The sequence below is a fragment of the Pimephales promelas genome, chromosome 11, assembly GCF_988280905.1.
Source record: "Pimephales promelas chromosome 11, fPimPro1.hap1.1, whole genome shotgun sequence".
Lineage (NCBI taxonomy): Eukaryota > Metazoa > Chordata > Actinopteri > Cypriniformes > Leuciscidae > Pimephales > Pimephales promelas.
This window is the reverse complement of record NC_142779.1, coordinates 32873415-32898665: the sequence shown is the minus strand read 5'-3', so window position 1 is coordinate 32898665 and position 25251 is coordinate 32873415. Positions and strand designations below refer to the sequence as shown.

The 25251-nt window shown below is 37.7% G+C and overlaps 1 protein-coding gene across 4 annotated transcripts in view; it reads left to right on the top strand.

The window, feature by feature from the left end:
• Positions 1-25251, top strand: part of qkib (QKI, KH domain containing, RNA binding b) — a 148627-nt gene that overhangs the window by 32715 nt on the left and 90661 nt on the right. For all 4 annotated transcript variants that reach the window (XR_016145609.1, XM_039690404.2, XM_039690405.2 and 1 more), the window contains exon 2: positions 2475-2617. Coding sequence is in view for 3 of the 4 variants with exons in the window: in XM_039690404.2 (XP_039546338.1) it covers positions 2475-2617 (143 nt within the window). In the remaining variant the exon portion in view is untranslated. The remainder of the gene's footprint in view (positions 1-2474; positions 2618-25251) is intronic.

Here is a 25251-nt window from a genome sequence, read left to right as displayed (position 1 = left end):
ACAAAATAATAGAGAAAACTTTTTGTTTAAATAGCCAATGTCACAGTTGTTTAGATCAACACATTTACTGTAACACTTGAAATACTTTTATTGGCCACTTTGTCGCACGTATAACCGATAACACTGAAATTGAACTGTAGTGTAGTGCAACTGTAGGGGGATCTCCCCACCACCAATGTGCAGCATCTGCACGACGGCTTATGTGACCGATAGCATTGATTTATGACCACAAATAAAAATTAATATGGAGGTGACAGTGACAATATATGCTTGTGTATATATATATATATATATATATATATATATATATATATATATATATAACTTTCTATTGCAACTTTTATTTTGCTGACCTAGCTGTTAGATAAAATAGAATATGTCGACTGCAAGCTAGCTAATAGTATTGGATGTGTTTCTCTTTTGCACTAGCAATGGATTTCAATGTCATTGTCAAAGTAACCTTAGCCTAAACGTTCAAATATTAGGCTATATCTAGATGTCTTTCCAAAAATATCAAATATTTTCGGTGACAAAAAAATCTATTAAATAAAACCTATATGCATGAAATATACAAAAGCAGCCGTGTTAAATTGTGAAATGGCAGGTGAATAGTTTTCTGCAGTAAATATATTTATGCTATTTATAAATATCAAAAAGTTCCCATATGGGTCATTTTTGACCCATATGTGTGTAAAAGTGATGGAGAAATACAAAAACCATGCTTGTTTGTAAAGTAAGAAAGGAAAAATAAATATAATGATTTGTGGAAATCAAAAACAAGATATTTTATGAATACCTGGATTAATAAATGATAAAATACATTTCTTTCAAATACTCAGCAAAGAAACATAAATACGGATCTTTTTAGACCCATCTTGCGCATTAGAAGGGTAGTGACACAAAAACGATTTTTATTCGAAAAATAAGAAAGGAAAAATTTAAATAAGGATTTGTAATGATCTAAAACAAAGTTCATTGAGGAATACCTGGAAATACTAAATGATGAAATTCATTTCTTGCAAAGATGTAGAAAATGAAAACTCATTCGGGTCTATTTAGACCCATGTTGTGCATCAAAGGGTTAATAGGTGCCCTTTAAAGGAAAATTCACTTTTACATGGTGTTTGAACATAAATGTGTGTTGGCAGTGTGTGAGCAAAACCACCCTAGAATGATAAAAATCCACCCAGTGTTTTTTTTTTTTACAATCTCAATAAATCATAACTGTAATTTCGATTGTACGTAGCAAACTTTACCACAGAATGTGTATGTAGTTGCAAAAAATTGCGCCAGCGTTAGTGTTTGTGTGTGCCTGTGTTGCACATCCATACTTGCAAAAAGATGCGATTACAACTCTATAAGTACATAAATGTACTGAGACGTACTGGTCCATTCTCATTTGTGTTTCTTCTGCCGGAGTCTCTTCGTACTATTTATATATTCCGATTCAAACGTACCCTGAATGACAGACAAAACTCCAAACTCTCTCACTCTCCCCAACTGCCATAGGTATCAAGTTACGCCCTCATCCAAAGGCAGGGCGGGGATATGCAGCTTAATTTGCATTTAAGGTGGTATACACCCAAAACAGCTCATTTTTAAACAGGCCCCAAAATGACATTTTCAAATGGTTATAAAATGAACTATGGGGTATTTTGAGCTGAAACTTTACAAATACATTCTGGGGACACCCGAGACCAATATTACATCTTGTAAAAAGGGGCATAATAGGTGCCCTTTAAAAAATATCCTGTCTCTTCCCAGTATATAATGGGAGTGAATGGTACCGGAGATTTTGAAGCCCAAAAAATCCATCCATCAAAAAAGTAAACTATACCTCTCCAGGGTGTTATAAAATTAAGGCCTTCTTAAGCAAAGCATTTTTGTCGGAAAAATATTCATATTTATAACTTACTTATGAACAGTAGTGTTAATGAAAATGATATTTCAATGTACAATATATTTGTTATAACAATATTATGTTGTCTTAAATGTTCTGGTTAAAACTCTTTGTTCTGACAGAAAACTGTGAAATGCTGTCGTCTCTTTTTCGGTGCCCCTTTTTTTCAGTGTTTCGTAATTAGATTGTTGTAGTAGCCAAAAATATTAGGAACGTGAAATTAATGTGAACGTGGAGTGATTTGCATTCACAATGCACTTCATAAACAAACTGCTCTGATGAAAACACTGAATCATGACGCCCACACTGAGGATGTTTAATGAAGCCCTTAATAATCACAGTTATCTAACTGTACAACCCTAAATTGTTTGATAACCATGTTGTCAGGGCACTAAAGCTGTTAATATAGGTACATGCTCTATGCAGTTATAGATGCTCTATCATATTCATTGTTTCATTAGGTTTAAGCACAGCATTTGCACTCCTCATATTAAAGCGCATATAATCCATGGGTAATGGCTATGTATCACGTAGTGATGTAACTCACAGTGCATGTGCTTTCTCTTTATTTCAGAGATCAGCAGGGTACGAAAGGACATGTACAATGACACGTTAAACGGCAGCACGGAGAAGAGAAGCTCAGAGCTCCCGGACGCCGTCGGCCCCATCGTTCAGCTCCAAGAGAAACTCTATGTGCCTGTTAAAGAATATCCAGACGTGAGTCTCAAACCTAAAATATATACCTGTACTCCCATCACAAGGTTTAAATAATGAATGGCGTTATTGCAAGAGCACATCCTCATTCAATTAAAAATGCAATGAGAAATGATTAAAAATGAACGCTGAGAACCTTTCAGTCACATGAACTATGAAGGTCAGTTCGAATGACTTGAAAGTCAATCTCTGCACACACACACGAGCTCTTTACCGAACCTCAATGAGCAAATGGAATGGTAAATAACTGTGCAGCTCCTCCGCATGGCTTTTATTTAATTACAAAGACATACAAGTCAATGTAATCTAGTTTCCCCTGCATTAAGACATGGGCCCACGTCCAGTATATTGATTTCATTAAGAAGTGAGGTTGCACAAAGTGTTTGAGTTCATTTTACGAGTCCGTTTAATTTATTGTGTTATTAAGCTGATGGTTTGTGGTCGACTGTCGCTGTGAGTTTTTTCTCTATCATAATCCATATCTAAACCATTTTTTTGCATTTAAAACTGTTTATTATAAAAGGAATATATTCAACATTCAGTCATCATTTACACACCCTCATGTTATTCCCAACCTGAATGACTTTTCCTTGTCCCATTGAAAAAGATTGGAATTTTTACACATTATTTGTTTGAGTGTCTCTTGATCAATTGTCATTGACATCATTGGCTTTGTTTACACTTGGCATTAAGATTTTGATCACGAGTAGACGAGAGAGACACATTCCCGTTTACAACTGTTGTTTTAAATCGTCTCTATTGTCCACTTTTATCCACTTCTATGGGTGAATGGGTGGGTAAATATATGAGCTTTTTCAAATCTTTCAATCTAATATGGACAAAATAAGCTCACGCATTTCACAAATGAATGATTTAAAGGAGTAGTTCACTTTTTAAAAAACTTTTGCTGATGAATTACTCACCCCCATGTCATCCAAGATGTCCATGTCTTTCTTTTTTCAGTCGAAAAGAAATGAAGGTTTTTGATGAAAACATTCCAGCATTTTTCTCCATATAATGGATTTCAATGGGAACCAAACGGTTCAAGGTCCAAATGAGAGTTTCTGTGCAAACTGCAAACTGCTCAAAGGGCTTTAAACGATTCCAGACGATGAATAAGGGTCTTATCAAGCTAAACGATCGCTTATTTAATAAAAAAAAGAACAAAGTTTAAGTTTTATAAGCTCAAATGCTCGCCTCTGTGAAGCACGTTCGTGACTCTCCTGTTCGAACTCGTTTATCAAAATGAACAAATCTTCTGAGTCAATTTGTTCGTGCATTTGAGCGAGCATTTCAGCTTATAAAACTTAAACTTTGTTATTTATTTATTAAATGAGCGATCGTTTCGCTTGATAAGACCCTTATTCATCGTCTGGAATCGTTTAAAGCCCTTTGAACAGTGTGCAGTTTGCACTGAAACTGTCTTTTGAACCGTTTGGTGCCCAATGAAGTCCATTATATGGAGAAAAATGCTGGAATGTTTTCATCAACAACCTTAATTTCTTTTCGACTGATGAAAGTAAGACGTGGACATCTTGGATGACATGGGGGTGAGGAAATTATCAGCAAAAGTTTCAAAACTCCTTTAAAAAAGTTTTATATTAAAATATACTCCTGCACAGATTTTTCCGAAAGCGGCAACCTACCCCAGACGCTCTCTTTGAGTCTTTGCGTTTCTCCAGTAACAGGGGTGACATTGAATTCTCCCTCGCCTTCCCAGTTTGTCTTGAGTCAGACCCGCTGAACCGCTTCACCAACAACCCGGTCGGTGGTTAACAAATCTTTCAAGCAATCGCCATCAGATCCTGCTTGCCTAAGGCTCCCGGCCCCGAGGACCCGGCTGATTGATCCCAATTAACTTCCTCTGTCCCAGCTTGATTCCTGCATGGCCAGCACTAATGGAGTCTCTCCAGCAGGGGCGTAAACACTGTTTGGGATTACAGTCCTCCAGTTTTCTGGTTTGATATGCGCCTGTATTTCCCGCGGGAGAGGGTCGCGCTGTTTAACAACGCTGATGCAGTGCTGCCTGAATGTTTTTGACTAATTCGTGCCTCAACCTATAACGTTTATTACGTGGCCAGACGTGCTGGCTTGAGCCATAAAATGAGAGTGAATGAGGGGATATTTGAAAGTCAACCTATTGCTTATATAATATATTGCTTCAGGTGCATAATACTGGAACTTTATAAAAGGCTAATTTCACTTCATATTCAATTACAACTCCAGTTTGCAAGGATTTGATGCTTTCTGTCTGCAGTTTTTAAGGCATTGTTGTTGGTAATATAGCTCCTGCTCTTAAAAGTCTGAGAGTTAGCCAACACTGCAGTAAAGGCCGTCGTGATTGTGTGTGTGTGTGTGTGTGAAAAGGTTCTGGCCGCCCTTGCTGATCTGAAGGACACCCAGGATCATTATAAGTGAGTTTGGGATCATTAGGAGTTGGAGGATGAGCAATAAAAGATGTCCTCAAACAGCTTTCAGTGTCTACGGAGTTAGCCATATCCAGAGAGAATAGAATTTAAATGATAAAAAATGAGTATAAAAAAATGCCTATATCACATGATCTAAACAGGGTTGTTGTTGTTTTTTCATTTGTTTTATTTCTGCACCGATTGTGTGACCAAACATAAAAAATACTAAGCATCCTGGGGAAATAACATATGAAAGACTTACTTGTAGCTGTGTGTGCATATTAAGTATTTTAATTTTGAAAAATGGAGCATCTCTGCGTAGGGCTGGGTATTGAGACAAATTTCACAATTCGATTCGATTTTGATTCACAAGCTTGCAATTCGATTCGATTTCGAATCGATTCAATATCGATTATTTTGGATATCAGTTACAATAAATGGCCATTTTTCTCAAGGGAATCAAATCTCTTAAATGCTGTAAACTATGGGAGTCTAGTTGTAGCCAATAGGCTCCATTAGCCTAATATGAAGGTAATAATGAACTGTTTTGTAGCTATACAAACACTTAAATTACACTTTTATTTATTTTTATAATAAGAAGATTATATGAAATATAAACATTTAAATGGTGGCTGTCATAAAAACTTGCCAGATTTATTTAAATATGCATTAAATATTGAAGAACATTAAGATTATAATGCATATGTAATATGGTGTATATATTTAGCAAAATGCTCCTCTCTGGAGTTATTTTTTTCTAGCTGACTAACGAGTTTATGTGGGTTTTCTGAGGTAAATATGACGATACATTGATTACAAGCTGATGAACTGACGTCTTTCCACGGTTGAGCAAATCAATGTGACATGATACGGATTTCGATAAGCTGTACTCTATCTTTAACACACTTTCAGATGCTCATTCATGTTTATTTGGCGCTGTGACTGGTAATATTAACTCGTAAGAGAGATCAGCGCTGCTGCTTCTCTAGAGCTGCGCCAGAGCGATCTCACGCCACAGCGCCAAAACGCTATTTATGTTTTTGAATTTCTAAAGAAAATGGACCTAATTTGAAAATTGAGACTTTGTTTCATATCAATAGTAACAAGATTATTGCGATTTTTTTGGATGCGCGCAGCCGCGATACGTTCCATTAATTCAAAAGAAACAGGATGATTAATCGATTCTTAAGATTTAAGAATCGATATCGGTTCATAAAAATGAGAATCGATTAATATCGAGAAATCGATATTTATTATCCAGCCCTATCTCTGCGGAGCCTGTATCTCTGTGTTTCCTCAGACCAGCCTCGATCTCTCTCCCAGAAGAAGTCTGATAGAGAGGTGGAGTGATGTTTAGTGCTGGAGACCCCCTCTGGACAACCATTAACTTTCAGACATTAGTCATTAAATATCACAGCTTCTCTTCAAAAGGTGCCAATTATCACCCGCAAAAGGTTGTGGCATGCGCATGCGTGTGTGTGTGTGTGTGTGTGTGTGTGTGTGTGTGTGTGTATACCTTATGTGTGTGTGTCTAGGCATGTTTGCGTGAGCCTTAAAATGTCTATATTAACTGTTCGTAAAGCATAAAATGTTGCATTAAATATATATCCACCCTGATTTTACTGACAATTTAACATTGAGCTACATTGTGAATATAGTTTTCAGTTTAATGGACATTTAATTAGCCTATTCTTAAAGGGATACTCCACTTTTTTTGAAAATAGGCTCATTTTACAACTCCCCCAGAGTTAAACAGTTAAACAGGGTTTTGCTGTTTTTGAATCCATTCAGCCGATTTTCTGATATTTAGAAGAATATCAGTAACCAGACCGTGTCTGGTCTCATTGACTTCCATTGTAGGAAAGTAATATACTATGGAAGTCAATGAGACCAGAAACTGTCTGGTTACTGATATTCTTCTAAATATCCGAAAATCGTCTGAATACATTTTTTGAAAACTGCAAAACCCAACTTTATAACTCTGGGGGAGTTGTAAAATGAGCCTAATGAGCCTATAAGTGGAATATCCCTTTAAAGTATTATATATATATATTAGGGTTTGAACGACTTTTTTGAAGAACATTTATGTGATTAAAGTCGAGTCGACGTTGACTAGTCGCTGATGACATCATTAATGAACAAATAAGCCTGAACCTTGAGCTGAGACTTGAATGCGAGTTGCATTGTGCTCAGCTACAGATAAAGTCACACAGTAAAGATTACATTTAAATGGATGGATTAGTGAGAGAGCATTAGAGAGAGCAAGTCTCTCTAATAGTGAAGCTGTGGGTTTTAGTAACTAAGAAATACATGATAGAACTTTTCAGTTTCTAAGCTATTTTGTTGATACATCACAGAACAGTGTTGACAATAGATTTCAGCGCTATTGAATGTTTCTGTGTGTGTGAGCTACTGTCTGTATGTGTGTGTGTGTTACAATGCTGCAGCGCATAACTCATGTCTACAATAAGCTTTTTACAGCGAGCATTCACTCGATCGATTTTGAGCATCCAGATGGCATTATGAAACATATCTTGGAGTATGCCTTTATTTGTCAGGTTAACTGTTGGAAAAAGTTGTTGGTTAAAGTGGACATAAAATATTTCTTATCCTGTTGCGCCCTCTATAGGCCAGGAGCTTAAAGGGATAGTTCACTTTGAAATTAATTTTTGGTATGTTTTAGCTTACCTCAAGGGCATCCAAGATGTAGGTGTCTTTTGTTTCTGCAGTATTTTCAATTTTGATATTTTTAGGTCAAACCGTTCTGGTCTGTCAGTCATATAGTGCAGGTCTATGGTCACCACCTCAAAGAGTATACACAGAGAAGTCCAAATTAAACATGATTTAATGACTCGTAAATGTAAGTACACACTGATGGCCTAAGACACGAAACGAGCGGTTTGTGTGAGAAAACAAACAGTATTTACATAGTTTTTACCTCTTGTAACCACAGCCACATCCAAGTGACCTGAGGGCGCTGGCGCTTCGGTCTGCGTAAGCGCCGGAAAGTGCCGGAAGTTATCTCTCACTCATTGTTTAGACAGAGATTTCAGAAGTGTTACCCTTCACTGTGAAGATCTAAACATATTTAAATATACAGGAAATCGCAATGAAAGACGATTTCGATATATCATCAGACGACGTTGAATTTTTTTCTCAACCGTGCGAGAGATCACTTCCGGCGCTTGCGCAGACCCTCAGATCACTTGGACGTGGTTTCAAACCGCTCGTTTCGTGTCTTAGGCCATCAATGTGTTCTTACATTTACGAGTCATTAAATCATGTTTAATCTGGACTTCTCTGTGTATGCTCTTTGAGGTGGTGACCATAGACCTCCATTATATGACTGACAGACAAGAACGGTTTGACCTAAAAATATCAAAATTGAAAATACTGTGGAAACAAAGACACTTACATCTTAGATACCCTTGAGGTAAGATAAAACATACCAAAAATTAATTTCAAAGTGAACTATCTCTTTAAAGCGCCATGGCAGAACATTAAAGTCTGTGCACCCTTAAAGGGATAAATTCTGTCATCATTTACTCACCCTCAAGTTGTTGCACACCTGTATGAGTTTCTATCTTCTGCTGAACACAAAGGAAGATATTTTGAAAAACGATTGAACGATTGAGTATCCCTTTAATATAGTCTACTATATATACACTCACCGGCCACTTTATTAGGTACACCTGTCCAACTGCTCGTTAACACTTAATTTCTAAGCAGCCAATTACATGGCGGCAACTCAGTGCATTTAGGCATGTAGACATGGTCAAGACAATCTCCTGCAGTTCAAACCGAGCATCAGTATGGGGAAGAAAGGTGATTTGAGTGACTTTGAACGTGGCATGATTGTTGGTGCCAGAAGGGCTGGTCTGAGTATTTCAGAAACTGCTAATCTACTGGGATTTTCACGCACAACCATCTCTAGGGTTTACAGAGAATGGTCCGAAAAAGAAAAAACATCCAGTGAGCGGCAGTTCTGTGGGCGGAAATGCCTTGTTGATGCCAGAGGTCAGAGGAGAATGGCCAGACTGGTTCGAGCTGATAGAAGGGCAACAGTGACTCAAATAACCACCCGTTACAACCAAGGTGGGCAGAAGAGCATCTCTGAACGCACAGTACGTCCAACTTTGAGGCAGATGGGCTACAGCAGCAGAAGACCACACCGGGTGCCACTCCTTTCAGCTAAGAACAGGAAACTGAGGCTACAATTTGCACAAGCTCATCGAAATTGGACAATAGAAGATTGGAAAAACGTTGCCTGGTCTGATGAGTCTCGATTTCTGCTGCGACATTCGGATGGTAGGCTCAGAATTTGGCGTCTACAACATGAAAGCATGGATCCATCCTGCCTTGTATCAACGGTTCAGGCTGGTGGTGGTGGTGTCATGGTGTGGGGAATATTTTCTTGGCACTCTTTGGGCCCCTTGGTACCAATTGAGCATCGTTGCAACGCCACAGCCTACCTGAGTATTGTTGCTGACCATGTCCATCCCTTTATGATCACAATGTACCCAACTTCTGATGGCTACTTTCAGCAGGATAATGCGCCATGTCATAAAGCTGGAATCATCTCAGACTGGTTTCTTGAACATGACAATGAGTTCGCTGTACTCAAATGGCCTCCACAGTCACCAGATCTCAATCCAATAGAGCATCTTTGGGATGTGGTGGAACGGGAGATTCGCATCATGGATGTGCAGCCGACAAATCTGCGGCAACTGTGTGATGCCATCATGTCAATATGGACCAAACTCCCTGAGGAATGCTTTCAGCACCTTGTTGAATCTATGCCACGAAGAATTGAGGCAGTTCTGAAGGCAAAAGGGGGTCCAACCCGTTACTAGCATGGGGTACCTAATAAAGTGGCCGGTGAGTGTATATATATAGTTTTGCTTATTACTGCTTTGTACAGAATGATTTCCACAGCAAATCCGTTCTTCATGAATGAGACTCAGTGTGTGTACGAGCATCACAGCACAGCGTCCACCAGGCCGGCTCAGAAATCTCTAATTATCTCATGGCAGGCGGTCGCTGATATTTCCAGGTCAGGGGCAGGATGACATGATAGATTTATAGATGAGGTATAGTATGAAGGGAAGAACATGAAAGAAAGAGTGAGGAAGATAAGCAGCCTGGGATGTGCGGCGGTGATGAATGTGAGGGTATGATGAGGTCGGGGAATCGGGGCAGAGGAACATCGGCCTGCCCCGCCTGATAAAAGAGAGGGAACGGCCCCACGCGCACCCCGAGCGCCCCACACACACTCGTCTCCCAGACAGGCACGCAGCGGCACAGAAATTAATTTGCTCCTTCAAACTCGTGCTGCGTCGCCCCTCTCCCGTTCCGATTTGCTGAACAATGTTATTAGGCTGGGAAAGACAGTCGTCCTAGAAGAGCGCTGCTGCTTCAGATGATTGTCGCCTTTCATTCCAAAGTACAAATCTACTGTTATTGTTGTGTGTGTGTGTGTGTGTGTGTGTGTGTGTGTGTGAGGGAGATAATGTTAGGGAGAAGACGCTATAAATACTCTGCTCAGGGTCTTGGTAGGGACAAAGCTTTTAATTGTTGAGCGTGGAGCGAGTGAGTGAACCGCTGCTGTCATTTATCATTTCTCCCTGTGTGTCCTTTTCTGGGTCAAACTCGTCCACAGTCTGGATGAGCAGCTATCACACATTATTAATCATTATCAACATAAGCTGCAAGATTGATTCCCCTTTCTCCTAGCATGCAGCAGTGGACCAAAAACATATTTGGACACTGTAGACAAAAACGAATGTCATTGCTTTCGAAACCTAATTGCAAAACCATGTGGCAAACCAACGCGTTCTCATCCCAAAGCACCATATAGGACGCTTTTGCAAAAGCGTAAATATCCAACGCACATGGCACCCTTTAACGTCTAATGAGACGCTTCGGTTAATGGTTAAGTTTAGGTATGGTGTAGGGTAAGGGTTAGACCACTAGGGGGCGCCTTCTGCCCAAATATATCTGCGTCTCATTTCACGTTAAAGGGTGCCATGTGCGTTGGATATTTACGCTTTTGCAAAAGCGTCTTATATGGCGCTTTGGGATGAGAACGGGCTCGGCAAACAAATCTCAAACTTTGATCGGCTGGTGATTTTCATTTAAAGGGTTAGTTCACCCAAAAATGAAAATTAAGTCATTAATTACTCACCCCCATGCTGTTCCAACCCCGTAAGACCTTCGTTCATCTTCGGAACACAAATAAAGATATTTTTGATTGAATCTGAGAGCTGGATCACTCTTCCATAGACTGCCTAAGGGACTGGCTCTTGACGGCCCATAAAGTCATTAAAGAAAAGGTTTAAATATTCCATGTGCCTACAGCGGCTCAATTATAAGTTTATCAAGCGACGAGACTACTTTTTGTGCGAAAAAAACATAAATAACGACTTTATTCGACTATCCCATTACTTCCTTATGGGCGCATGCGCGAGAACTGAGACGAGGACGTTCTCCTGCGACTACTTTTTGTTACCGGCTGCTCACCGCTTAGGAGTTTTACCGCCCCCTACCGTATAAGATGATGTGCTGATATACAGTCCCTCCAGAAAAACGCGATTATGCGATCGCTGAATTCAATGCAAAATCAGCCAAAGTCCGCATATTTATGCGGGGGCCGCATTTTTTCAAATACGCCTCACTTTCGCCGCATAAATTGCCGATTTCCGTGCAAAATATGCGGGGTTTGCATAATTTCATAATCCTCGCATTTTCGTTGCAAAAAAAAGTCACATGTATCTTAGCAGAAAGTTGAAAAATGTTGCGTTTGCTTCACACAAGAGCAGCCATTTCCCCCTGTTTCCATGGGAACGTTATGAAGTGACGCAATTACGCGACGCCAGACAGACTCACGGAGGCGATTGACATCTCACAAATCGAACTCGTGTATAACTGTCTGTCGAACGTTCTACTGTCACATCGTTACTTAATAAACAACATAAGATAAAAGTAGTAGCATCAAACAGAAATTACCCGCACACATGGGGTGTTCGACAGTTCAACAGGGAGCGCGCAGCTCTTAAAGGGGCCACACCTTATTTACACTCTTACAGTCTGAAATAAAACAAGATGAGAAATTAAATATTCCCAGCACTTTCTATGATGTAGTATGCTTGTTTATCAAAGGAAGTAATAAGAAATGACTCTTATATTAACAGGATGTTGGGGGAATCACTTTTTTTCTCTTTTTCATCAAACCGCAATTTTTGCAAGTTCCCTCAATTTTTGTAAATTCCAGCAATTTCATCGCATAAAATTGCATAAATATCCCACATATTCCATCGCATTTTTAAAGAAAACTGGCCGCATAATCAATCAATTTTTGCCCGCAACAATCACAAAAAAAACCTCTGTGTTTTTCTGGAAGGACTGAATACTATTATGGTAAATGTTAAATATAAATCGCAAATTTTTTCACAAATTTTTGGAAATTACCACCACAAAATCAGTCATTTTGATCGCAGAAATCACACAAAAAAATCGTGAAATCCTGGAGGGACTGATTATAGCTGGAAGCGCAAAACGTTCTGTTTACAAGCAGAGGAAGATGCGCGCTGTACATACGCTTTTCAATTTGCGTATTTTCCGCACTATAAGGTGCACTTAAAAGCCTTTAATCTTCTCAAAAAACGACAGTGTTCCTTATAATCCAGAGCGCCTTATATATGGATCATCATCTTATAGGTGGCGGTAAAACTCCTAAGCGGTGAGCAGCCGGTAACAAGAAGTAGTCGCAGGAGAACGTCCTCGTCTCAGTTCTCGCGCATGCGCCCATAAGGAAGTAATGGAATAGTGGAATAAAGTCGTTATTTATGTTTTTTTCGCACAAAAAGTAGTCTCGTCGCTTGATAAACTTATAATTGAGCCGCTGTAGGCACATGGAATATTTAAACCTTTTCTTTAATGACTTTATGGGCCGTCAAGAGCCAGTCCCTTAGACAGTCTATTACTGATCCAGCTCTCAGATTCAATCAAAAATATCTTTATTTGTGTTCCGAAGATGAACGAAGGTCTTACGGGGTTGGAACAGCATGGGGGTGAGTAATTAATGACTTAATTTTCATTTTTGGGTGAACTATCCCTTTAATATATTGTTGTGTAATTTATTCCTAGTGGCAAAGCATCATTACTGCAGTCTTCAGTGTCATTCTGATATGATGATTTGCTGCTCAAGATACATGTCTGATTATTATTATCAGTTGGGAAATTATGCATTATGCATTTTTTCAGGATTTTTTGATTAATAGAAATTTCAAAAAAGCAGCATTTATTTGATTATTGAACATTGTCTTTCTTTACTGTCACTTTTTATCAATTTTGCATCCTTTCTGAGTGAAAGCATTACTATTATTTTTAAACGTAACAACCTTGAACAAAAAATAAATGCCATTTTGTTAGTGATCTTTTTTTTTTTTTAAATGTGACTTTTAAGTGTTCAGGATTTTTTTTTCAGTGGTCAGGGAATACGTGCATGGTGTTTGCATTCCTGAAAATGTATTAATAGTAATTCATATCAAAAGAGATTTTGGATTAGAAGAGGAGTATATTCCAGAAGAAAATTGTGGCTAAGCATGTATTTTTCCTGACATGTTTTTTCTCAAATTCTTTTAAGTAGTAATTTAAAGAGTGCCATTTGAAATTTTCTTCTAGAATGATAATTTTTATCAAGCTTGTATATTTAAGTTCAGTGATTTCACTTAAATGGCAATGATAATTACCTATTAATTGTTATTTAAGTGAAATTACTGAACTTAAATATGCAAGTTTGATAAAAATCATCATTAAAGGAGAAAATTTCAAATGGCATTTAGAGGCTTTTGCATCTGAACTCTTCATTTATAGGGGTGTAACAATATATCGTGCCACAATATATCGCAATACAAAAATGCAACAATACATATCGTGGATAGTTCCCCCAAAATAAAAATTACTGTCTGAGAAAAAAATTCAAGTTTTCAGAGTTTTAGTACATTGAACTACTATAATGTTGATTATAATGTATAATAATGCAATGGGGGGATATTTGTGGGTCCTGATAATGCCAAATGTCTGTGTTACCAGACATTTCTTTTAAATATATCTAGTTAGTGAAAGCGTGCAAGCATATTAATCAACAATAACTCAGTAATTTCAGGTTCAGAATAATAAATATTGTTATTCTGGTGTCACCATTGTCCTTACAATCACCAAGTCCAAGCCTAATCATTTAAACCTACAATGTCATATCAAATTTAGCATTTCAATCAACAGTATTGTACATTTTTTGTTAACCTTTTAGCCTTGGAGTATCGCAATAATATCATGAGTTCAGTATCGTGATATGTATCGAATCGTGCACTGTAAAAAAAATGCTGGGTTGTTTTAACCCAATTTTTGGTTAAATATGGACAAACTCCAACATTGGTTTAACAATGTCATTTAAAAATGTAACCCAATGGCTGGGTTTGTCAATATTTGACCCAAAATTGGGTTAAAACAACCCAGTATTTTTTTTGAATGTGACATGAGGGTATCGTTACACCCCTAGAAATTTAAGAACATAAAAACAGGCGCAAATAAGAACGTTAAATAAAATAAAACAGTGGTTCTTAACTGGTTTGGCCACGAGACCCACATTTCCCCCCGGTCACTAAGCCACTTCCTAATTTTTTAGGAATTTGAACCAAGAATATATTTTGACACACACAAGTACTGTGCCACTTTACTGAACATACACATACGTTTCAAGATTTTTACTAACAAAAGGTAAACGATTTATATCCCATCCCCATTCATAGAGAGCGCGAGCTACGAATTCAGATTAACGTCTGAAAGGACAGGAAAGTTTGTTTTTCTGAGGTGAACGACCTTTTATTTTGTAACAAGTTACGACAAAATAATGTTTAAATAATGACGCTGACAACATCTCATCTGACCGCAGATACTGAATCAGCATAATGAGTTTTTCTCAGGCACTCTCTACTTAAACCGTGTCCGAGTCCACAGCTCTCACGCACGCCTTTCAAAATAAAAGTCTCCCATCAGAAAAACATTTAGATTTGGTTTTTTTTGTCGTTGTTTCTTTGACTACACACTACGTGAGCCACTCAGAACAGTCTTGGGTATTGAGAATCACTCGAATTAATGTTAATCTTTTAGCTCAGATAAAGAAGAGTAATCAAATGAGAAATGTTTGTTTTCATTTCGAAATCTCATTTTTGAAATCTAATTTAGACATTATGATCTCGTCTGAAGCTCTGGAGATCACGCGTGAGATTACTGGGGTCGTTTTGTTCATTTGAGAGACTTTTCTCCCTTTAATCTCATCACTGTTGAGGAGAACAACTGAGATATTCAAGAGTTATTTATGATTTTTCTTTCCTGTAGTGACTACAATCCCAAGACACTTACTTTCATGGCAGTTTTTGCAGTTTTTCCCCCAATATTTTGAAGTCTGTCTGATGTCCACTGAGTGTACATTATAAGGCTTGACATTATCTATTTGGCTCTCCAGCCAACACTATCTCACGACCAATTCGTACGAATTCAACGAATGATTAAAAAGTGGCTAATTCGTATGACCTCACTCGTACGAATTTGTATGATTTGTCTAAACCACGTGATGGTTATGTTTAGGGGCGGGGTCAGGGGTAGGTCATTCGTATGAGTTCATACGAATTGGCCAATTCGTAAAATATGCACGATTTAGCAAAATCGTACTAATTCGTACGAGTGAGGTCGTATGAATTGTTACGATTTAGCCACTTTTTAATCATTCGTCGAATTCGTACGACTTGGTCGTGAGATCGGGTTGCTCCAGCCACTGTGGCGAGTGCTTTTCTAAAGTTACTAGCCACTCAGCATTTTCCCCGCTACAATTTTGACATCGATACCATGAGAAAAAACTGCCATATAGATAATTTTAATATTAACGCATAAATTAGTAAGCAGGTACAATAGGCTGCTGTCACTTTAAGACCCGACACACGGATCCATTATACTGTTACGTTTTCTTTATCAACTATTTACATTCACTTATAACTGACTGTGTTTATGTGAATACTCGCTGGCATTTTGACTTTATTTTCTGTGTATTTGACTCTTAAAGTGCAATAAACAGTGAAAAAGAACTCAATTTAGCGCTGTTGCGTTCAGATAGTGAGAGTGTGTGTCCTTGCGGCTGCATGTACATGAAGGGCAGTGTGTTGAGCATGTGTGTGTTTGTGATTAGTCCTGTCATGCAGGAGTTCTGGCTGCCTGCTCTTCCTCTCTCCAGGTGTCATTGTTTTAATTAAATGGGTCTGATGGGATGGACCCATAACTCAGGACTGAATGAGGGTCTAATGAAAGTGGAACTACTGGACGTTAACTGGGGTATTGGCTGCCGTACCTGCAGCAGATGGTGTTGATTAATACTGGGGGACGTCTTCGCTATGTGCACATGTGTGTGTGTCTGACCTCACTATACAGTTTTGTATAGCTTTGTGAATTACAGAAGTAGAAATGCATTAGGGAAAGTGCAGTCGTTTGATTATGGGGAAACATCGTTTCCATGGTCATGACATTTTAACTTTGTGTTTTGAAGTTTTGTGAAATGAACCATTTGGAAGAGTTTCGGAAATTTCTGTTCATTGTTACCTTTTCTGCCAGATCTAACTCAGAAAATTCACAAATATATACATTTTTTTAAATGTAATAACTCTTAAAGGAACACTCTGAATTTTTAGGACTTATTCACCATATCCCCCAGATAAGTCCACAATACCTTTTTCATCTCTGTGCGTGCTGTAACTCTGTTTGACGCACCCACCACTAGCCTAGCTTAGCACAAAGACTGGATGTAAATGGCTACAGCTAGCATACTAATCCTAACAAGTGACAAAATAACGCAAACATTTTCCTATTTACATGTTGTGATTTGTATAGTCACAGAGTGTACAAATAACAAGATCATTTGAGACACAGCCATTTTTTAACCGTATAAATATTGGGAACTATATTCTCAGAAGGCGAAGCACTGCTACGGTGCGTCTCAGGTGCTGCGGTTATCACTCCGCCCAAGTAGCAGTGCTTCGGCTTCATAGAATATTGTTTCCAATATTTATACGTTTCAAAGATGGCTGTGTCAATAGATCATTTTAATATTATTGCATAATTTAGGAATCAGGTACAATAGGCTGCTGTCACTTTAAGACCTGACATGCATTTTCTTTATCAACTTTTTACGTTCACTTATACTTTGGCTCAAAAATGGACAAACCCAGGCACTGGGTTAAATTTTTTAATGACATTTATTAACCCAACGTTTGGGTTTGTCCATATGACCTTGTGATTTGTACACTCTGTGACTATAAAAATCACAACATGTAAATAGGAAAATGTTTGCGTAATTGTGTCACTTATTAGGATTAGTATGCTAGCCGTAGCCATTTACATCCAGTCTTTGTGCTAAGCTAGGCTAGCGGTGGGTGCGTCAAACAGGGTTACAGCACGCACAGAGATGAAAAAGGTATTATGGACTTATCTAACTCTGGGGGATATGATGAACATGCTAAAGTCTCAAAAAAGTCGGAGTGTTCCCTTAACATTTGAAAGCTATAGATATGCTCTTGAAAATAACTTGCGTTGGTTCTTCTCCAAAAATTGGCCCAAAAGCTTCATAAATCAGAATAATTTACAAGATGGGTTTGAATAAAAATGTTCAAAATGCGTGAATCCTATTAATATCTATTTATTTATAATTACTTATTTTACAGTTTCATGGTTATAATGGCCTCGTCATCACAATACCCGAATGCATTATGAATTTCTAATCCAAATTACATGTTCAGTTGTCCTCTTTGAAAATAATTATTAATCCTACACAGATAATTAAACCAAATATTAGCAAATATCACTTTGAAACGTGGTCAGAGTTAATATTTAAACCCATTAGTGTGTGTTTGTTCTGCTTCCTGCTTCCTGATGAAAGTGCGTGGTGAGGTTATGATATGAACAGATGGATTGAATAATAGGTTGATTGTTTCTTGGAATAAGGTTCTATATTCCAGCATCTATCCTGCGGTCCACCACATAAAAGCGCTCCCGCACTCACTCCGGCTCTGCTCACGGCGAGTCTTCTCATTACTCTGGTGATAATAAACAATAACACGCACACAGGGGAGACGTGCAGCGGCGTTCCGGATCACCTCGCGGCTAATGAAGGTTAATTAGGGTTCATTAGGACATGATGAGTGCTCGTAACAGCCCTCAGCTTTACTCCTGCGGGGCTCCTCGGTTCCTCCCTCTCCTGATGGACACCTGAACGTCAGCCCAATTCTCTGAGAGTTCAGACATGCTCCGGTGCAATTACAATATGTCATCAGTATATTAGGATGTGCTGTACCAGTGTTTCCCACAGCCTGTAAATGATCAACACGATCAAAAACCCGTCGCACACTATACTACATGTCGTCTGATTAATATTGTAGACTTTTTAGCACAGTTTAGTAGAATTGTAAAAACGTCCCACATCAAGTCGTGGTTCAGATGTCTATTTTGCTGTGAAATCTTTACTGATTTTCATGTTGTTAGCAATATTTCAAGATGAACATGGATAGAACGTAAAAAGGTTTTTAGAAAAATCATGTTCAAACGTGAGTATCAGATATGATCCATCAGGCATCGGGAAGGTTTATTTGTTCTTCTCTCAATCATCATTGTATTGGATTGTATTATATGTGTTAAAATGACAGAGCTTTAATCATAAAACAAAACATGGTATTATTGGGAGATATAGAGTAACAACTGATATGTATTTAATGTACAGTAAGTAGTCTGCTACTGTAATTAAGATCTCATTGATTTACATGAAAAGCAATCTGAATATCATCTCACTTTTTGGCCATGTAAATATCAGAAACTGCACTGAATTACACATTTTTGACCAGTTTGGCCTCTTAATAAAAATGAGGAGTTTCGTTGAGCTAAATATTCAAACTATGTCATACTATGTGAGCTATAAATGCCTGATATCAAATATGATACTCCACAGAAACATGCAGGCTTTGCAGGGTTAATACTGGAGGTGAAAATCAGTCTTATCAAGTTTCGTTAATGAGCTTGTTTTTCTTTCACGTGTTTTGACAGTTCTGGGCTGAAAATATCATATAGAGTATTTATTTATTTATTTATTTATTTTTTACAGAGAAAGACTTAACAGTGAATGTAATGTATTATAAATAAAACCCTGGTGGGGATTACAACAAACGCACCGTAATTTCCAGAGACAGCCATCAGAGAACTGCTTCAGCAAAAAAACACGTGTTACATGTAGTGTGTAAGATTATTAGTCCATAAAGCATACATCTGCCAGGTATAAGCTGAGTTTATTAATACAATTTAATCAGTCTGCTGTTTCATTTCAGCTGTTGGTGAAAGGATATTTCATTTATACGTAGAGTTATGCTTCGAGTTTAATGGTGCAAAAATATTTAGTATAGTGCACAAATTCCTATTGGGTGAAAATAGGATTGAATAAGTGTGAAGGAGTCTTTATGTACGCACATATTTTACTATTAATCTCATCTCAGATCTCATCACATCTATTCATTTATTCAATAATACACTACAATACATCAAAGTCATACTTGAAAATAACCTGAATAAATATGTATATGTATATTAGGGCTGTTGAATCACATCCAAAATAAAAGTTTGTGTTTACATAATATATGTGGGGGCACTGTGTATAATTATTTATATATATATATAAATATATATACGCACACATGCTTGTATATATATTTAAGGAATATTTTCATGTATATACTGTATATGGATTTATATACAATTTATATTTAATATAAATATTTTATATATAAATATTTTTTTTCTTAAATATACAAGCATGTATGTGTATTTATATATATATACAAAATAATTATACACAGTGCACCCACATTTAATATGTAAACACAAACTTTTATTTTGGATGCGATTAATCGTTTGACAGCCCTAATTTATATATAATTTATATTATATATATATAAAAATAAATATTTTATATATAAATATTTTTTTAAAATATAAATGCATGTGTGTGTATTTATATATATACAAATATATATATATATATATATATACGTATATATATGTGTGTGTGTGTGTGTGTGTGTGTGTGTGTGTGTGTGTATGTTTAAATAGCATATTCTTTCCAAGTACCCCTGAGGAACACTTACCCCTGCTTAGGAATCACTGATATATATTATAATATATTGTATTTCTCCAAGACATTCAGAGGAAAATGTAGGCTTTAGTCTCCTTCTTAGATTTCTTAGAAGTGTCTTTCGTCGAGCTAAAGCGAGTAATGGCGTACATTTCAATCTGTTTCTCACACACCGCTATTGTTTGGCTTCAGGAAACAGCCCACTAGTCAGATGAACTACTGTTATGATACCTCTACGGTGCTTTTATAGTGCCATTTCATTCATTGTAATTGCATGGAAAAGAGCTTCTAGCTTTTGTGTTCCGCAGACGAAAGAAAGTCATACGGGTTTGTAGCGACATGAAGGTGGACTTTCACATCCACGCAAAATTCCTTTGGTATTGCATATAATGGATCGTGTAAGTAATTCGGACTTGAGCACAAACCCAACACTAACAGAGGGAAATTAGACAACCACAAGGGGATGGACCAATCAATACCACTCACGGATCATCAGCACAGGAAGCCGTGATAAAACGTTTGAGATCAAGTGTTGTAGATACGGAGGAACACACACGCGGCTAGACGTTTCCACGAGTCCCCCACCTCTCGGAGAAGAGATGTGCCCTTCTTCCCCTCCCCTTGTCCTGCACAGTAATGAAAACAAAAGACATCCTGCAGCAGGGAATCAGAGCGCAGTGCTATTAGAAGCCATGCAATAATTAATTTGCCTATTACCAGAGCCGACTCGTTTATCTTCATAAGATAATGCCATCACTCCCAGTCTCTGGCAGACCCGCATGCGCTCCGTCTTAAACGGCCCTAATTACGTCCCCGCTGCCTATTTTATTGTAGTTGATGGAAAACACACTTAATCTCCACTGTGCAGAATGAGTAAATAGGCTTCAGCCTTGAACAGCAGATTTCAGAGATTCCATTAAAGGCCGGTGCTTTTTTATGTGGCTTTTGTTCGGGGTGCCGGTGTTCTGACAATTCATGCTACCCATCGAGATTTCCTACTTACCGGTTATGCGCATGTGCAGACTCACAGTTTTTTTTTTTTTTTTTTTTTACAAAAGGTACATTTTCCTGTTATAATGTATAATTTCCCTTTAAAAAATGCTTACTACCATATGAATATTTGTACGGTCAGCCAGCTGAAAAGGAATAACTGAAAGTTTCAGTTAGGCTACTATAAGAAAAGGTGTACTTACAAGTCAAAGATGAATATTTTATGATAATTTTTACTTTTCACACCGTTTTAAAAATAAAAACAGTAGTCTACAGTATACAGTAGCTACTCATAACTTAGAATTGTATTAGAATTGTATTTCATACGACTTTAATCGGCATTCTGTGATCAATTCGCGCTACGGTAGCATTTTTCGACAAGGCAGCAAAAATCGACAGAACACCGGAGCCGGGCTGAGGTTTACGCCGATGATGCGGATAAGTCAAGCTGTCTTTATACGTTGACTTTTCACGCACTTCCAGTCAGAGGCGACTTTGCATTGGTAAAATCCCTGTGATGTGATCAGGACTACCAGTCATGTTTACATTTGTGAATGGTTTGAAAAAAATCAGTCAGTTTTAAGTTTAGAGTGGTGTGGTTTGTGGTTTGTGGTCTGCTGTCGTGGTTTGGGCTGCTAACTGAACCTAGAGTATGTTTTTATTGCGCTACTATTCCTCAAGAGACTTCAAGTGTCAACTTAGTCTAACGAATTAAAGCTGTGGACAGAATCTCGAGCCGTTAAACGAATGTGTATGTGATCTTTGACACTTAGCTTGAGCACAGTTTAAGACATTGTTGAGACCTCTTCAGAAACACTACACCTATAAGATCAATGGGCTCTTTCCCTACTCTGTTCTAGGTTTCATCTCATTAGAGAAAGAATTGGGACATTAATGAGCTTATTGCGAGATAATAACCTAAAATGCTGGGTTGTTTTAACCCAATTTTGGGCCAAATATGGACAAACCCAGCCATTGGGTTACATTTTAAATTACATTTTTTTACCCAATTTTTGAGTTTGTCCATATTTGGCCCAAAATTGGGTTAAAACAACCCAGCATTTTTAGAGTGTATGTTCAAACTCCATGAAATATCACTGTTTTCCTCATAAAGTGATGGTTCACCCAAAATCTGACAAAATCTGTTATGATTTACGTACTCTCGTTCCAAACCCGGAAGTCTTTCGTTCATGTTTGAAACACAAATGAAAACTTTTTAATGAACCCTGCATTTTAAAAATGCTGGGTTTGTTTTAACCCAACTTTGGGTCAAATATTGACAAACTTTTTTAATTACATTTTGAATTATGTGATTTTATGTGAACATTTATTCACATTTTTATATGTGAATAAAACCCTTAAAATAAACCAGTTAATCTCGATATTTTATACTTTATTTATTTTTTGAAGCAGCCAAGCTGCGTAGCTGCCACCCCGATCACGAAACAGACCCACAGAAAAGGTTAAATGCTCACCACACACACACATGAATGTCTGCATGCAAGTGTGTGAAGAGTAAATGTCTTGTTGTGTTCTTGTAGAGTGTGACGAGTGTCAGGGCAATGGATGGAGGCTGATAAAGGTTCCAAAAGAGGGTTTTCACAGCAATACAACCATCATTTTGGGTTCCACAAAGAACCTTTCTGGGAACAGATCTTAAAACAACCACTTTTTTCTTAAGGTCTATACACACCGAGTCTGAGGCCCCGTTTACATGAATGGAAAACGCAGATGTTTTCTCTAAATACCCTAAATGGCCTGAAATTCTTGCATGTTAAAAAATAAATACAACCTCACGTGGTGTCAATCACGTTTACACACTGCCTTTCGTCCGTCAAAAAAAAAAAAATCGGATCGGGATCGATTGTTTGTGTTTTCCGCATCCGTAGCTAGCATCTTGAGAAGTGTTTTGTCAATTCAAAGCCACCGAATGACGAATACAAAAAAACGCATACAAACATTTTGGACGCAGTGTGCAATGACCTTTAGTGTGAAGAACATGTTAATGATCTACAGAATGGAAAGGTTCCACGGATGTTAAAGGAGTACTGTAGTTCACTTTAAAAAAAAAAAACTTTTGCTGATAATTTACTCACCCCCATGCCATCCAAGATGTCCATGTCTTTCTTTCTTCAGTCGAAAAGAAATGAAGGTTTTTGATGAAAACATTCCAGGATTTTCTCCATATAATGGACTTCAATGGGAACCAAACGGTTCAAGGTCCAAAAGACAGTTTCAGTGCAAACTGCAAACTGTTCAAAGGGCTTTAACAATTCCAGACGATGAATAATGGTCTTATCAAGCGAAATGATGGGTCATTTTAAAAGTTTTATAAGCACTAATGCTGGCCTTGCTCTGTTCTGTGATCTCGCGTTCGTGACTCTCCTCTTTTTTTCAAGTCATGACTTGAAGGACTTGATAAGACCATTTATTCATCGTCTGGTGTTGTTTAAAGCCCTTTGAAGCTGCACTGAAACTCTCATTTGGACCTTGAACCGTTTGGTTCCCATTGAAGTCCATTATATGGAGAAAATCCTGGAATGTTTTCATCAAAAACCTTCATTTCTTTTCGACTGAAGAAAGAAATACGTGGACTTCTAGGATGACATGGGGGTGAGTAAATTATCAGCAAAAGTTTTTTTTTTTTTAAAGTGAACTACTCCTTTAAGGTTCTTCATGGAACTATTGATGCTGCAGTATACGTAGATGGCTCTCGCTTCAACAGCGTCACGCTGGTAGCGTTTGTCGCACGAACAAACACATCTCACGCTAACCTATTCACACACACGGCCTGCTCCATCCATAGCCCTGACATCACCTGCCAGCGAACGAAGATGAAAATTCAATTCATCTTTTCTTCTCATCACTCTCTACAAGAACACACCAAGACACTCGCACAGCCCTCTTCACACACTTGCATGCAGACATTCATCAAAGCATCAAAGGAGCTGTGTGAGACGCGCAGCAGGAGCAGGCCCACACAAAAGACCCAGGTACAAGAGAGTGAGATTGTGTGCGTTTGATAGGAGAGCTCGGGGTGACAGACGGCGAGTCGAGAGGTGGAGAAGTGTTGCATCCATTCAGGTAGGCGAGACGCTGCTGTCTCATACGCTTTTGCTGTGCGGTGTGCGTGAGAAAACACTGAGTCTTTGTGCGGCTCCTTTTTTTGTGTGATATTTTTTGTGCCATATAGCAGCAATGTTTGTCAAGTGGCTTTCAGAATAGAAAGTTCGACTTGAAATACAGTTCTTAATAAATTACCCTGAACTTATTCGCTATACGATTCATCATCAGGATGTTATAGTGAAACGTACTTTCTCTGCCTCTGAAACAACTTCTGGTACACTGTAAAAGATTTGTTATCACAACATTTTTTCTTTTGTCAAATCAACTTAACTAATTTATTTAATTCAGATAACTTATTATTTTGAGTTTCTGATGATTAAATCAATCTCCTTCATTCACTGTAAAAAATGTTTTTTTTTGGTGAAGTAAATACTGGTGAAAAAACCAATGTAATTTACTTGAAAAAGTTAGTTCAGGCAAGAATTTAAAAAACGAAGTAAATTCCATATCAGTACTTAAGTGTAAATATCAACTCAATAAAATTAACTCAACTTTTCTGATACTGGGGTTCCCATCATGCACTGGACCTTGAATAATTAATGAGGCTCATTTTTCACTGGTTTCCAGCTGTATTTACACTGTTTTATCATTAATTCTTGTTGTCAGTATTAGTAACTTGCCATTTTGTGACATTTCAAGTACATTTTTTGCTCAAAATGACACAAAAACGACCCATCAAATGTTACCGCCAGTGTGTAGTGTCTACCAAGTATTTGCATGAGGCTTAACATCTGACATGATGTAATATAAATTACTTAGATGATCTAAGTAAAGCACATCCTATAAATGACTAATAAAATTCAAGATTATTGTTTTAGTGAAATGTAACACAAAGGCAAAGGAAATCGACATTAATCAACCTTTTACTAGCCGAGTTCTAATGACTTATTTTTTGT